Source organism: Nothobranchius furzeri, chromosome 19, assembly GCF_043380555.1.
Source record: "Nothobranchius furzeri strain GRZ-AD chromosome 19, NfurGRZ-RIMD1, whole genome shotgun sequence".
NCBI lineage: Eukaryota > Metazoa > Chordata > Actinopteri > Cyprinodontiformes > Nothobranchiidae > Nothobranchius > Nothobranchius furzeri.
Window position 1 is genome coordinate 4,295,676 of NC_091759.1, and position 14,140 is coordinate 4,309,815.

Below are 14,140 nucleotides of genomic sequence, written 5' to 3' on the forward strand. Positions count from 1 at the left end.
TTCTTATTTCACATTTAAACCACACATCACACACACACACACACACACACACACACACACACACACATATATATATATGTATGTATATACACACATATATATGTATATATATATATATATATATATATATATATATATATATATATATATATATATATATATATATAATGATGTTGATTTTTTTTTTTTTTTTTTTTATATATAATGATGTTGATGTAGATAAACCTCCACCACACCGCGGCTCTGTTGACATTTGTATCCGGGCCAGGCGCGTTGGTTCCTGGGTAGCCGTGGTTCAGAAAGTCGTTACGCAAGGTAAGTCAGACCGGTTGTTTTCTGAGCAACATCAACGCCTTAATCGATATTTGTTGTCTGTTTTTGGCATGTGTTTTATTAATCAATCAGTCCGTTTTATATCACAGGTATGTTTTAGGTTGAAAAGCGAATGCGGCGCTTTTATTTCATTACAAGGTTAACCGCAACGCTAACCGGACTTAGCTGAAAGCTAGCTAAAGCTAACGTGGAGGTCAGTCCGAACTGGACTTAGTACAGCCAGCGTGCTGAAATATTCTGGATTATTCTTACGTTGTGTGCAAAAACAATAACAAGTGGATATTTAAATAACCATCATCTGAACGTGAACATTGTTAGACGTAGCCTTCACCTTCATTAGCTAACGCTTAGTTAGCTCTGACGTAACACATCAAAATAACCTCCGAATTAGTTTGAATTCAACTACAAAAATAACTTTATTTAGGATGTTTGCTATTAATAAACGTAACAATTATTTTGTATGTTTTCAAATGTAGAAATGACCAGATTCAGTGATGTAACCGATGATCAGGTTTCAGATCGGTGCTCTTATTTTGAAAGTCATGACTTGTTTTGTCTAACATGTAAGAATTTGTGTTGTTTTTACATTTTAATTTCTCTTTTTATCCTTTAAGCCACAATAACTATAAAACTATATAATTTCTTTATTTATTGCCCAGTTAGAGTTTATCGGGTGCTGTAGGAACAGTGTTTACATTAATTTATCCAATTAATTACACTTATTTTCTCCCATTATAATCAAAAAAAGTTTAAAGTTGTATTTTAGTCCATCTGTTACTTTTCTTACTACATTTATTAATGTAGATGTATGTTAAATTAAAATTGTGATACACAAAATACAGCAAAACCACATAAGTGAAAAATGTATGTTACCAAATAATGAGATTAATTATTTACAAATTTGCCAGGGCTTTGTTTCTATGTTTGTGTACAACAAATGTGTTTTACAATAGCTGATATAGCCGCAGTTTAACAATAAATGTATAGTAACATTGTTTTTGTTCCTGGAAGGATGTTGTCCTTGTCTCGATCAGTGCTGTGTGGGGTGGTACGCGCCCCAGCTGCTGTCTGCCAGGGCGGAGTGACTACCATCTCCAGGTTCAACAGCACAGCACAAGTAAGTTCCCAATTTAATGTCAAAACTGCAAAAAATACTTAAAATAAAGACACTGAAAAGATCATTTCTGTGGTTTGTGTTTTCAGAGTACTCCTAAGAAAACAAAATTTGGGCCACTGGCAGATGAGGACAGAATTTTCACAAATCTTTATGGCCGTCATGACTGGAGGTAACCTGGCCGATTCTACTCGTTCTTTATTTGTGAACAAACATATGTTTTGGATGTTCTTGGAGTGGCGATCAGAACATACTCATTTGGTCTTTGTTTTGCTTCAGGTTGAAAGGGGCGCTGAGACGTGGCGACTGGTACAAAACCAAGGAGATTCTTTTGAAAGGGGTCGACTGGATTCTTAATGAGATCAAGGTTTCTGGTCTGCGTGGGAGAGGAGGAGCGGGTTTCCCCACTGGCATGAAGTGGAGTTTCATGAACAAGCCCAGCGATGGTCGGTCAGTGACGAGACTCTACTTTTCTTCTTTTAATCGTACTTTATGCAAAGAGGACTATAGAGCTACGGACGTCATGTGACTCTCAGAGAGTAGACGCCATGTTGGCAGGCAACAAACGTAAACAAAATGAACGGGATCGGCTTGGATTTTACTCCGTCGGAGTTTACTTCACACTTTAAAACCGAAGAAATCGTTTTATATAGTCAGTAATTAAATAGACTAAACATCTCCGACCCTTACCGTGCCCCTGGGATACTTTTTAAAAACGCCAGAAGCTGTCGGAGCGGACCTGGCCAGGGAGCGCCTTAAGATTTCCCCGGAGGAGCTGGCCCAAGTGGCTGGGTAGAGGGAAGTTTGGGCCTCTCGACTTAGGCTACTGCCCCCGCGACCCGACTCCGGATAAGCGGATGAAAATGGATGGATGGATGGACAAATAACAGATTTACATGTAATTAGTTTAAATAGAGTGCTGTGCTGTTTGAATGTATAAACTGAACGCCAAGAGAAATCACTAGTCTGATTTTTTCCGTGAATAAAATAAAAATGTCAGGCAGGAGCGTCTCAGGATCTGTCTGAGATCTGTCTCGGTGAGACAGATAATAGCAATCCAAAGTGCTTTTTATGTGTCTGATCTGACAATTGATCAACAATTGCTTAAAATTAAATACAGCTTAGCCGGTTAATTGCTGTGATCATAAAATACTTAAACGGCAGCACGCAGAACTCACGAGGCAACGTTTTACGGGATGTTTACTTGTTGCTGTGAGTAATAAGACAGAAAAAGCCACGCCAAAATAAGTTTAGGAAGCCCACTAAGAATCGTAATAAAAGCATTTAAAATAAATACCATACACAGTTGAGGAAACGTTGGTTTAAGTACCTGATATGAAGCGGTCGCTGCATAAGTGAAAACCTTTACTCTCTGGATCCCACAGCTTCATTTTAGCCCGGTCACTAGCGCGTTTTATTATAATGATCCAACGTTTGCGGCGTTCCGGATCTTAGGGAATCCTGTAGATGGCTCATTCCTTATGTCGTCCGCGTCTGTTCTGCATCCTGGGGCACAACAGGAATCTACCATATTTCCTGTCTGATTGAGTTTTCTGAAAATAACAAATAGTCCAGCTGCGGGCTTCTGCCTGCCAAGATGGCGCCTTTTCGATTTGAACTGTTGCATGCCGGGAGAAGTGACGTCAACTCCCGGAGCTCAATTAAAGAAAACAATCAGCTGAATTGTTCAACTTAATTGTTTTCTCTTTTTTCAGTCCAAAGTATCTGGTTGTGAATGCAGACGAGGGAGAGCCAGGCACCTGTAAGGACAGGGAGATCATGCGACATGACCCACACAAGCTGGTGGAGGGCTGCCTGGTGGCTGGAAGGGCCATGGGGGCGCGTGCTGCTTATATCTATATCAGAGGAGAGTTCTACAACGAGTCCTCCAACCTGCAGGTGAATTAAGATTCAACATAAACTTGGTACTTTTGATTTTTTAGCAAAAATATTTAAAAATATCCCATCAGACTTTTTCTCTTGGATACATAAATGCACATGAAACAATAAGTGAACTTTTTCTGGAATAATATCTCAAGTTAAGAGTTGATAGTAAGTGTAACTGTGTGCTTCATTTGGTGTGATTAGAGCTTATTGCATTTTTCATCAATTTTAGTTAATCGGGACGTATCTGGTAAATTTGCAACAGAAAATTAAACGGTTATTTTTCCCTAGAACTGTTCTCGTGCAAAAAAAAAATCATTAAACTTATTTTTGTTGTTTTTCTTTGAAAATTTTCTTAATAAAATGTATGTACTTTTCAAGATTTTGGTAAAACACAAAAAAGAAGCAGAAACTTTATAGATTTGGGGAGGGGGGAATAAAAAGAACCTGATCCTTGGTTTAAATGTCATTTATTTCTTTACTGTCTTCAGTGATTACTAATGAAAGTATTTCCTTTCTCTTAGGTGGCCATCCACGAGGCCTACGCTGCTGGCCTGATCGGCAAGAACGCCTGTGGCTCTGGTTATGATTTTGATGTTTTTGTGATGCGTGGCGCTGGAGCGTACATCTGTGGAGAGGAGACTGCTCTTATTGAGTCTCTGGAGGGAAAGCAAGGGAAACCCCGCCTGAAGCCTCCATTTCCTGCAGATGTTGGTGGGTTCGAGTGTGGAGTCATGACTTAAAATAAATGAAATATACGTATTAAAACAAGAGGCGCTGTGTACCGACAGGCAAGGCAGGCAATTCCTGGAGGCCTCCAGGCCACAAGGGGGCCCCTGAGGGCAGAAAAACCTTAAAAACAGAACTGCAACAGCAGAGACACAGTGGAAAACTTCTAGTTTTATTATGTTTTAATTAAACTCAACCACAGAAGATAACATTTTTGTTGTTTACTCAATGAACCAATGGCATGTTTTCATTAAAAGAATAACAGAATTTTCCACCAATGCTGTGTTTAAGGTGTATTCGGTTGCCCAACAACTGTTGCCAATGTGGAGACCGTATCAGTGGCACCCACCATCTGTCGCCGTGGAGGCACTTGGTTTGCAGGCTTTGGCAGAGAGAGAAACTCCGGAACGAAACTCTTCAACATCTCTGGCCACGTTAACACCCCCTGTACTGTAGAGGAGGAGATGTCCATCCCTCTGAAGGAGCTGGTGGAGAGGCACGCAGGTACTCCTCACACCTGGAATGAGTCACGTCAGCTTTTAGGGATTATAGTTCTACTGGGGCTTGTACTCGCATACTTGTCAGAACATGGATGTTTGTTGTGAATACTGTAATTAAGTGCAACGTAAAGGGTTGACCCAGATCCCATCTGCTGTGTTCTTCGGCATTAATAGGTTATGAACTCGGAGATTAAGATGGCTTAGCATGAGATCGAGTGCAGTATTTTTGATTTCTTTACTTAATTGAAACCAACATCTGTCTTGGTAGGCGGCGTGCGTGGCGGTTGGGATAACCTGCTGGCTGTGATCCCCGGAGGATCCTCAACTCCCCTCATCCCTAAGAATGTCTGTGAAGAGGTGCTGATGGACTTTGATGGCCTGATTCAAGCCCAGACTGGGCTCGGGACAGCTGCTCTTATTGTTATGGACAAATCTGTGAGTCGCACACCCCTGCAGTGTATTTCAGCCATTTGCAAACGTGTTGCATTGAGTGAATGGGTTGCTTTTGCAGACTGATGTTATCAAAGCCATCGCTCGTCTGTTGGAGTTCTACAAGCATGAGAGCTGTGGCCAGTGCACACCATGCAGAGAAGGTAAAGACGTTTTTGGTGGTATGACATGACTCTACTCTGTTGGCGATTATATAGATATGCATTAAACTAACTGCAACATATATGTTTATTCTGCTTATTTCTGCAGGAGTGGACTGGATGAATAAGATGATGTGGCGTTTTGTGCGTGGCGACGCTCGACCATCAGAGATTGACATGATTTGGGAGATCAGTAAGCAGGTTGAGGGTCACACGATCTGCGCTCTGGGTGATGGTGCAGCATGGCCCGTGCAGGTCAGTGTATTTGCATTGTAAAGAGAACATTTAAAGATCAATTTATTTGAGATATGTACTGCTAAACTATTGTTTTTGGTCGTTTCAAAATAAATGTTATACTTTTAGATATGTCTTTTTTGCATTAACAATCTTATCTCTTGTCGTTTGATACATTTATCACTAGATGTCACTACACCCTACTTACTGTATTTCACATTGTCTTTTTTAATTATTCTCTTTCTTCTGCCTTGTCCCCCAGTATTCAAAAATCTTTATATTATGATTAAATACTTTATTAAATGAGGTATAAATAGTTTATTTTCTTTGTTCTTAGGGATTGATCAGACACTTCAGACCTGTGATGGAAAGCCGGATTGCTGAACACAAGCAAAAGCAACAGGCCATGGCTTAGATGGTTCATTCAGCTGAACTATTCCATCCTCTTCTACCCTTAAAGTTGAGCTTTTGTTCTTCAAAAATATTTAAACGAATCAGTATGTCCTGTATAGTCTCAAGCTTTACGAGATGTCTACACGCTGTTGAATAAAAGTATCAATAAATACAGAAAATCCCAAACTCGTGTTGTTTTCCTTTGCAGTATTTCTGCCCGTTCATTTTTTTGTTATTTTAAAAAGTGGATACGTTAATAGGTAAAAGATTTCAATAGTTTTGTCATAAATATTTGCTATTGCTTGCCTTTTTACTGTCAGGAAGGTTATGAAAATAATTCTGACAAATACTGTGAATTACAGATTTCCAGAAAAAAATTTGTTGTGAAAAATACTTTTACATGTGTTACACAGAAACTCATTATTTCAACCTTTAATTTGTTGTACAGTGTCACGTTGTTAATAGTAAATGAAGCAAGTAGTTTGAATACCTGTCGTATGGAAAAGACTGAGCATTCCTTTACCAAAAGGTAACAAGAACAGTCATGTTAGTGTTTCTCTCATTTTGGGGTCCCTTACTTTTTTATTTCATTTTATCATAATTTTTAAATCTTTAGAAATGTTTTTGTGCTTGTGAAGCATCTTGAAATTTTTTTATCTTAAAGGGCAAAAAGCCTTCGGTATGTGCACTAATCCCCCTGGGAAGTATAGTTTTGGTCATTTTTTTTGTTGGCTGTCCTTTATTTTTAATATTAGGTAGCTGCTTCCATCATTTTAGAAGATTTCATTGAATTAGTCATTTACCTGGGCAAAGTTGTTTGTTTAAAAAATGTTTAATAAAGATTTCAGGAAAAAAATCCGGTGTAATCTCGCGATATTATTGGATATTCTGTGTCACGTGAGGCGGGCTAAACCATTATCGGCTTCATTTCGGTGGATGCTGCGAACGGTACTTTATATTCCATTATTTTTACTGTTTATTTACTCTCCTATATGTACAGATGCCCGAAATTAAACAGAAAATTTTACATGGACGTTTTTTCAGGTATTTATATAACTCAAAGATTAGCTAATGGTCGTGGGAATTATAATACTTGAATAATAGCGTTATAATTGTTTCGCTTCAGGTAGTTGTTCCTCCCGTTGCTTCGTCCCTCTGTCAGCCGGTTTAGGCCTGATGTTTGCAGCTTTTTATTATGTATTGCACTCATAGACGCTTGTAGCTAAACTCCTAATTTTGTATTTAAACAATATCCGAATATGTCGATGCTTCTGGACACAGTTAGCTAAAATAGCATCTTTGTCATGTTGCTATAATTAATAAACACTCCGCTAATGTCCGACATATCTGCATGTTTACAACAGAACTGTGCTTGTGTCGCAGCTGAATGTGGATTGACTACGCGGAAACATCAGCATGGAAATGGGGAAGATAGAGCAAGTTATTGTTGGAGGTGAAATAAACTCCTCTGCAGAGATCAAGTCTGAGCCTGTGGTTGCCCCCATGCCCGCCCGTAAGTTCTCATCCATTAATACCCTAACTGAGAACCTAACTCCACGTTTTAGCCACACAGCCTTGATTCTAACTTTTAATCTCACTGCTGTTCAGATCCAAGTGAGAGCCTGCAGTGTTTTCAGTGTTTCATCACCTTCAGTAATCATAAAGCCAAAGAAAGACACGTGAGGAAGGATCATCCGCAGCAATTCACACGATATCTGCAGAAGGTACAACGTGGTTATTCCTTCATGTACATGCCATTTTTTTATATTGAGGTATTATTTTTAATTAAACTGAAAAATGTTATACATTAAACTAATGTTGCCCATTTCAATTGCTTTATTTTGCAGATTAATACACTGTTTACTTGCTACAAGTGTAATAAAAGTTTTCTCACCCCTGAGGAGCTCACCCAGCACCAAATTACACATTATGCTGACAAAAATCCTTTCATCTGCTCTGACTGCAAGAAAAGGTTTAGCGGCTTTTCTGAGGTAAAGATACAAAAGGTTGTTTTCTGTTCAGCAAATGATGAGTATTATTTGTCGGTAATAATATGTATTCATTATTTTACAGCTAAATAAACACAAACGATTTGAGTGTGGGAAGCGACCATTTTCCTGCAAGGACTGCGGCGCTTTGTTTCCTAGTGCCTTTCGACTTCGCAACCACCGCACCGCTGTGCATCCCCTTCTCCCAGGGACTCCTGAAGACATCAGCACCTTTCTGTGCTGTAAATGTGGATGTAATTTTAAGACTGAACGTGAACTCCTCCAGCATCAGGAGACATTTGCTAATTACCAGAAATGTGGTAAGAATCTCCAGGGCAAAAAGCGTGGCCGTAAACCCAAGTGCGTTGCACAGGAGAAGGAGGAGGTCGTTAAAAAAATCAAGCAAGAAGAGGAAGAACAGGAATGTGATGAGTTCTCAGCTGAGCTCAAAATCCCCTGTTCTAAACCAGACTGTGATTGCGTATTTCCCACTGTTGCAGCCCTGCGAGCGCACAAAAAAGAAAAACATGGCTCTCCATCTCTCAAAGCTTCCAGCACTGAAGACGGCTCCTCCAAGAGCTTTGCAAAAGAACATGATCTAAGATTTCACCAGTCTCTCCACACGGAGGTTGAGGATGCTGACGAGATAATATAAAGGGTCATTTGTCTGTTATGGTTTCTTATTCAAAACTCTCCTCAGAACTAAATGCAACTCCTAACTTTGTATTGTTATTTAAAACTACAAAGCCCCTTTTAGCTGTGCATATGATATATAAACTACATGAAATGTTTTAGGTTGATTGTAAGTTAGCAGATAATCTCTTTTTGATGTAAGAATGTTTTATATTTCCTTTAAGTGTTTAATTCTCAACAACATATTTAAATGTAATCCTCATACAAAGAATGAATTTCTAAACATAATAAAATGTGTTAAACTACTCTGTGTATGGATCAAGCACCATGATGTGCTGATGATTTCTCTCCTTTAAAATTAAAATGTGTTCTCTCAAAAGTCAAAGAAGGGGAATATTCTCCAAAATAGAGAAAACTATAGATTCATACTGAATAGATGGTTACAAAGAGAACTAGTTTTGGAAGAAATCAAACTAAAATAAAATGTGTGAACCCAGTATCACCCTTGCACATTTTACAATATTCAAATTTAAACAATAAAATCAGTTCAACTATTTGGAAGCACATAGGTTGAAAGAAGACTTAATTATCAAATAGAAATGTGCTTCTTAATTAAAAAAAACGTTCTTACAGAGATTTACTGAAACATTCCTCTTATGTATTTTATGTTTGTATTTTTATTATTTTGCTGTTCATTAAAGCATTAGGCTGTTCTTTATCAATGGAAATCTGAGGCAGGCAGATGTTTGCTTTTAATAGAAATGTGTCTGATGATGCATAAAATGTCTTTTATGTGCACTCACCTGAACTAAAGGTGAAAGTGTCAGTTTAAGTAACATCAAAACTACCATTGAAGAATAGTGAGAATTTTTATTTTTGTATCTGGTGTATCTATCGTTTTAGTATATTTTAGGGTTTCAGTTTTATTATTTATATCACATCTTTTAAGATTTTTATTTTTTTACCTTATTTTATTGTGCTTTTGAAGTGCTTTGTGATTTGTGATATGACAACACAAAATATAAAAATACTTTAACAATAATATAGGTTTATATAGCTTTATTTTGTCTTCTTGCTTTTTTTAAAGTTTATTTTTCTTTGTAAAATGATACATTTTCGGGGAAAAAATAACAGTAAAAGGCTAAATTAAAAGGAACTGTTCCCATTTTATCGTGCACAGCACTACATGCTTTTTCCCATGATGCACCTGTACTTCTTCCTATCTCGCGCCTTTGCCTCGGAGCAGACCATCTTGCCTCGCGCATCGCTGCAGTGATCTTCTGCCCGCGCGCCGTCCGTCTTGTAGTAAATAATGGCGGCCTCGGGAGGTGGATTTACTTCGCTTTCTACCGCAGCGGGTCTCGGCACTCACGCACTACCGGCCCGGGCTCGCTTCCCGGGCCGTCCGTGCGTTACTCGCAGCAAGCTGCGCTCGGAGAAACGGACCAGACGAGGAAGATTGGTCTCGGCCGACGGCGAGCTGGCTGATGGAGGGCCGAGGCCCGTCAACATCGGCCTTGCGTTAAGCGAGGATCCGTCTCTGCTACGCCTGCTCGGGCTGACGGAGAAACACAGTCGGCAGAAAGATGCGGGGTTTGATTCCAGTAACAGTGAAGGGGTGAGTCATGTAGCTGGAAAACGTGACGAATGAACAAGTTTTTGTTGTAGATTAATTAAATAACCGCCGTATTTGAGTTAGTTATGAAGAACAGTTTAGCTAATCTGCTAATTAGCTACAAACCCATACACGGGCATTGTTTGTTTGGCTGCAGAAAAAGCCTCAGATAGTAATCGTGCCATTATTTCTGCACATATCGAGCCTACACCTCATATTCTGCCGTGCATGATCTAAATCGGTGCAGCTGAACGGCAAATATCGGTCCAGTTGAGGGTTTGCAGGAAAAGCTCACAAGGCGGAAACTTTGGCGGTAGTATTGCCCCGGTGAATGGGGGTTTGTTTTGGAAACCATGCTTTGTTCAACTCCTGATGAGCTTTGGTAACGTTCAAGGTGCCATTCGGTACCAATAACCCCGAGCTACTCATATTGTTATGGTTAAAACGTCGCTGCTACGAAATGTTGGATCATACACTCCACGTTGGAGCTGCTCTGTCAGCTGACTGCTCGGTGCTTTTAACGTCAGTTGAACGTAAGAAGCAACAGGAGGGAATAAAACAACCGCTGTAACAAAACAACCTACTCATGCATCACAATAGGCATAAGAATGGTTAGATTTGCATAGGGTGCATCTCAAATCTAATTAAGGTTAAAATCATGTAAGATAAGTTTACCCAGTTAATTGTTTACCAGCAGCAGGACTTTTGCCAGGCAAATTCCCATCACATGGCAACAAGTTTTACTATTAACTGGGGCATTTATATCAGTTTTATTTTTCCATTCTCTTGGTTTTGTCAGTGCGTTGCAGGATTTACTCAGAATTTTGTATAAAATAACTTTCAAAGTGCAATGTCTTGTATCCATTTGTATACCTGCAGCCAGTTTGGATGGTGACAGCGATTAAATGCCATTTTGGATTGAATTTAAAAAGGAGGGGGGCTTTAATGTCTGACATCAGTCGGATTTCACTGATGCAATCTCTTTAGAAGGAACTGTAACAGTCACATGGCTCACACTAAAGCTGGTGGATGCTGCTCAATTGGAGAGAAACATTTCACACAAGTGTTCTTTAGCAAAGGGGGCAATGTGTTATTCAATGGCTTTTCCAGGGGACTGGTCTTTAAGATGGATGTGAGTAATTTAAACTGAGATGTGCTTTCAGATTATTTTATTTGAATAACCCTCCAATCAAAAATAATTAGATTAATCATGTTTTAAGTTTTGTTTTTGCTTATTGCCTGCAGACAAGGTAATCCAACATAGGAGTTCAGTGAGCGCACAAAAATGATGCAAAGGGAGAGAAGGACTCGATTTTGTCGTTGAGTCACAGATAGAAGATGAAGGACTTTACCTTTGCTGTGTCAGAACGGAACTGATGCAACGGCGATGTAAGTGTGGAAAGCAGCGCTGCTGATGCTGAACCAGTGTTTCTGCTGGGTAAATAACAGATAGATCATTAAGCCGCAGTGACTCATGTTTAGTTGTTACGATGGCAAGAAGACACTATGTTAAATATGTTCTGTAAACTCTTGTCATAAAGGTTTGTTACATAATCAGTTGCATGAGACTAAGCAACTTTAGCTGTTATTTTAACATAGCTGTAAGCCTTTGTTAGCGGTCGCTAAGAGTTTTCATATTGGTTTAAATTAAAATATCAATTATGGGAAAAAATAAAGTGATTCTTTACATTATTGTTGCAAATTTGCACACCTTGAGTGTTTCGTCCTTGCTCTTTAGCCAATATTAGGGCTGGGCGATACGGACCAAAACTTATATCTCTATCTCTTAGCTGAATTACGATATACGATATACATCTCAATATTTTTCCTCCTGTAAAATATTTACAAGTTAACTCACTTCAAGCTGTCTTGAAAAATTATACGTAAATCAGTAGATTAAATGCATAAAATTGTATTGATTCTTGTCAAACTTTTACCTTAGTGCCTATTCTCTACCAGTCAGAGCTTAGACACACTGGTGCAGGTGTCTGTTAACACACACACACACACACACACACACACACACACACACACACACACACACACACACACACACACACACACACACACACACAGAGTTGAGAGCTAGAGGTGTATCAAATGTCCCACAGGCCCTTTTTAATTATATATTTATAATTAATGTAAAATTATTTTAACTTAATCTAAAGGTGGCCCTTATCGTTTATTTCTTGTCCAGAGAAAAAAAATCTATCATGTTAAACTAAATGTTTGATGATGTAATCTAGGGCTGAAACGATTCCTCGAGTACCTCGAATAATTCGAGTACAAAAAATCCTCGAGTCAAATTCTCTGTCTCGAGGATTCGTTTAATTCATATTTAATTAATTCGTGGCTTTGCAGTCGCCCGTGGTCATGTTTCACCCGGACTGAAATAAGTGACGCACATGCCCACTGGACTGCACACGCGAGTAGCGAATGTAACTTAACTTTCTCTTAAGCCTTATGGCGGACAACGTGGACCCCGGTGGAGTGCGAAAAAGACAGAAAATGTCAAAGGTGTGGGACCATTTTTCACGTCGTTAGGCGGAAAACGTAGTCCAGTATAAATACTGTAAAATGGATTAAGCCTACCACAACACCACATCCTCCGTGCTGCAGCACCTGTAAATGTCTCTTCTGCAAGCGGACTCGGAGCCTCTACAAGATAATGCTTTTTAGCCTGTTTTTCTATATATTCTGCGGACACTGTGCGACTTTTTCGTTGTAGCACTCAGTTTCAGCTCACACCGTACGTCTGGTAGCAACACGTTGGACTTAAAATGTGCTAAAAAATAGCATTTTTACACAAAACGTCGGACTTTTTATTGTGTTGTTATTGATGTTTGTTGTCCTTCAGGATTGCTGCAGGAGGACATGGGTATTTATGAGAGGAAAACGAAAGAAAGTAAATAAATGTTTTGTGATCAGTATAATTTGACAAAACCACGGCAAACATGCTTTCTCGACAATCCTTGTTATTGTGTGAGAAAAAAGTGTTGAAATTAAAATGGACGTGTGTTAACAGGGAACAGCCGGCGAGCTGTTTGCGCATGCACCGTGAGCGGTTCTGGTTCTGTTTGGGCCGCAGCCGCTCGCAGCGCTACTTCAACAGTTATCCTCCTAGCTTTTGTCTGGCTTGCAGGCTAGCAGATTCTCGCACGAGGGGAAAATCGGCTCAGGTTGTGTACTTATTTTTTGCACAGCCATTTGTTTACTGTGAAGTAAAGTTGAAGTGCTGAAGTTTTGAAAACTAATTTTGAATAAAACTTGAAGAATAACTGGCAATTGCTTGCTCATTTTAACAGGTCTTTCATAATTATAACATGCTATTTGATATAATGGTTTACAAATACAAAAGGGTTATTTATTAGAGTACTCGATTAATCGAAAAAAATATTCGATAGAGTACTCGATTACAAAAATATTCGATAGCTGCAGCCCTAATGTAATCGCATCTACGAAGATCACATGGGTCATGCACCGTGGAGTTATTAGTAATCGTGGCAAACATCAATTCAAAGATACTTTATTAATCCTAGAGGGAAATTAGAGTACACACAATTCAGAGATCAGACATACATGGGCAAGACACATGACAAGAATTGGTGACTGTGGTCATTCGCAACCATGAGTCGCTCTACCTTAATAGAGATCAGAGGATTTGCATGATGATTGGTTCAGGTGGAGGAAAAAAGGCACTTCAGAGTTACCCTCCATCAGGAGGGCATCTTTGCTCTGCAAAAAACACCTCAGAGATGCAACAGACTTCAAACATTACACAACATAAGTGTCCACTAGGTGGGGTGGTGGGTTTGGGACTATCCACACTTCAGTTCCTGCAGCACTCATCACTTCAGTCTGAACGGGGGGGTCGTTGAGGATTGGAGTGTGCAGTGACTCCTGGAACGATTCTTCGGCCTTCACAGTCCGAAGTCCCGCCCAGGCTGGGATAGGAGACAGAATTGCCATAGCGACGACATTCCCCATTTCTTCTGAGGGGGGAGTATTCGTTGCAGCCTTACAGGCTCAAGGGCACCAGATTCAGATTAGAAATTGTTTTGGGGCCTGACAGAGATAATTTCCTCTCTGACTTAGAGTTCCTTGGTCCTCAGCCTCTCTCAAAATCC

At 39.5% G+C, this 14,140-nt stretch overlaps 3 protein-coding genes across 9 annotated transcripts in view; all 3 read left to right on the top strand.

The window, feature by feature from the left end:
- The first annotated feature begins 212 nt into the window (after window positions 1-212).
- ndufv1 (NADH:ubiquinone oxidoreductase core subunit V1) lies at window positions 213-5,963 on the top strand. Its single transcript, XM_015973663.3, has 11 exons — window positions 213-315; window positions 1,345-1,450; window positions 1,537-1,619; window positions 1,727-1,897; window positions 3,163-3,346; window positions 3,856-4,045; window positions 4,352-4,564; window positions 4,829-4,995; window positions 5,072-5,153; window positions 5,260-5,405; window positions 5,722-5,963. Exons 2-11 carry the CDS (start codon window positions 1,346-1,348, stop codon window positions 5,797-5,799), a joined length of 1,419 nt encoding a protein of 472 aa, XP_015829149.1. The 5' UTR covers window positions 213-315; window position 1,345; the 3' UTR covers window positions 5,800-5,963.
- A 660-nt stretch (window positions 5,964-6,623) lies between these two features.
- LOC107394641 (gastrula zinc finger protein xFG20-1) lies at window positions 6,624-8,703 on the top strand. 4 transcript variants are annotated; one of them, XM_054745148.2, is made up of 5 exons: window positions 6,624-6,821; window positions 7,142-7,290; window positions 7,386-7,501; window positions 7,625-7,768; window positions 7,851-8,703. In XM_054745148.2, exons 2-5 carry the CDS (start codon window positions 7,194-7,196, stop codon window positions 8,418-8,420), a joined length of 927 nt encoding a protein of 308 aa, XP_054601123.2. In that variant the 5' UTR covers window positions 6,624-6,821; window positions 7,142-7,193; the 3' UTR covers window positions 8,421-8,703. The 4 variants fall into 4 exon arrangements, with proteins under 4 accessions (XP_054601123.2, XP_015829153.3, XP_015829151.3 ...); XM_015973667.3 differs by having other exon boundaries at window positions 7,161-7,290; XM_015973665.3 differs by having other exon boundaries at window positions 6,624-6,725.
- A 142-nt stretch (window positions 8,704-8,845) lies between these two features.
- The window catches only part of kmt2ba (lysine (K)-specific methyltransferase 2Ba), a 37,131-nt gene continuing 31,836 nt past the window's right edge, over window positions 8,846-14,140 (top strand). For all 4 annotated transcript variants that reach the window (XR_011517330.1, XM_054745141.2, XM_054745142.2 and 1 more), the window contains exon 1: window positions 8,846-10,016. Coding sequence is in view for 3 of the 4 variants with exons in the window: in XM_054745141.2 (XP_054601116.2) it covers window positions 9,711-10,016 (306 nt within the window). In the remaining variant the exon portion in view is untranslated. The remainder of the gene's footprint in view (window positions 10,017-14,140) is intronic.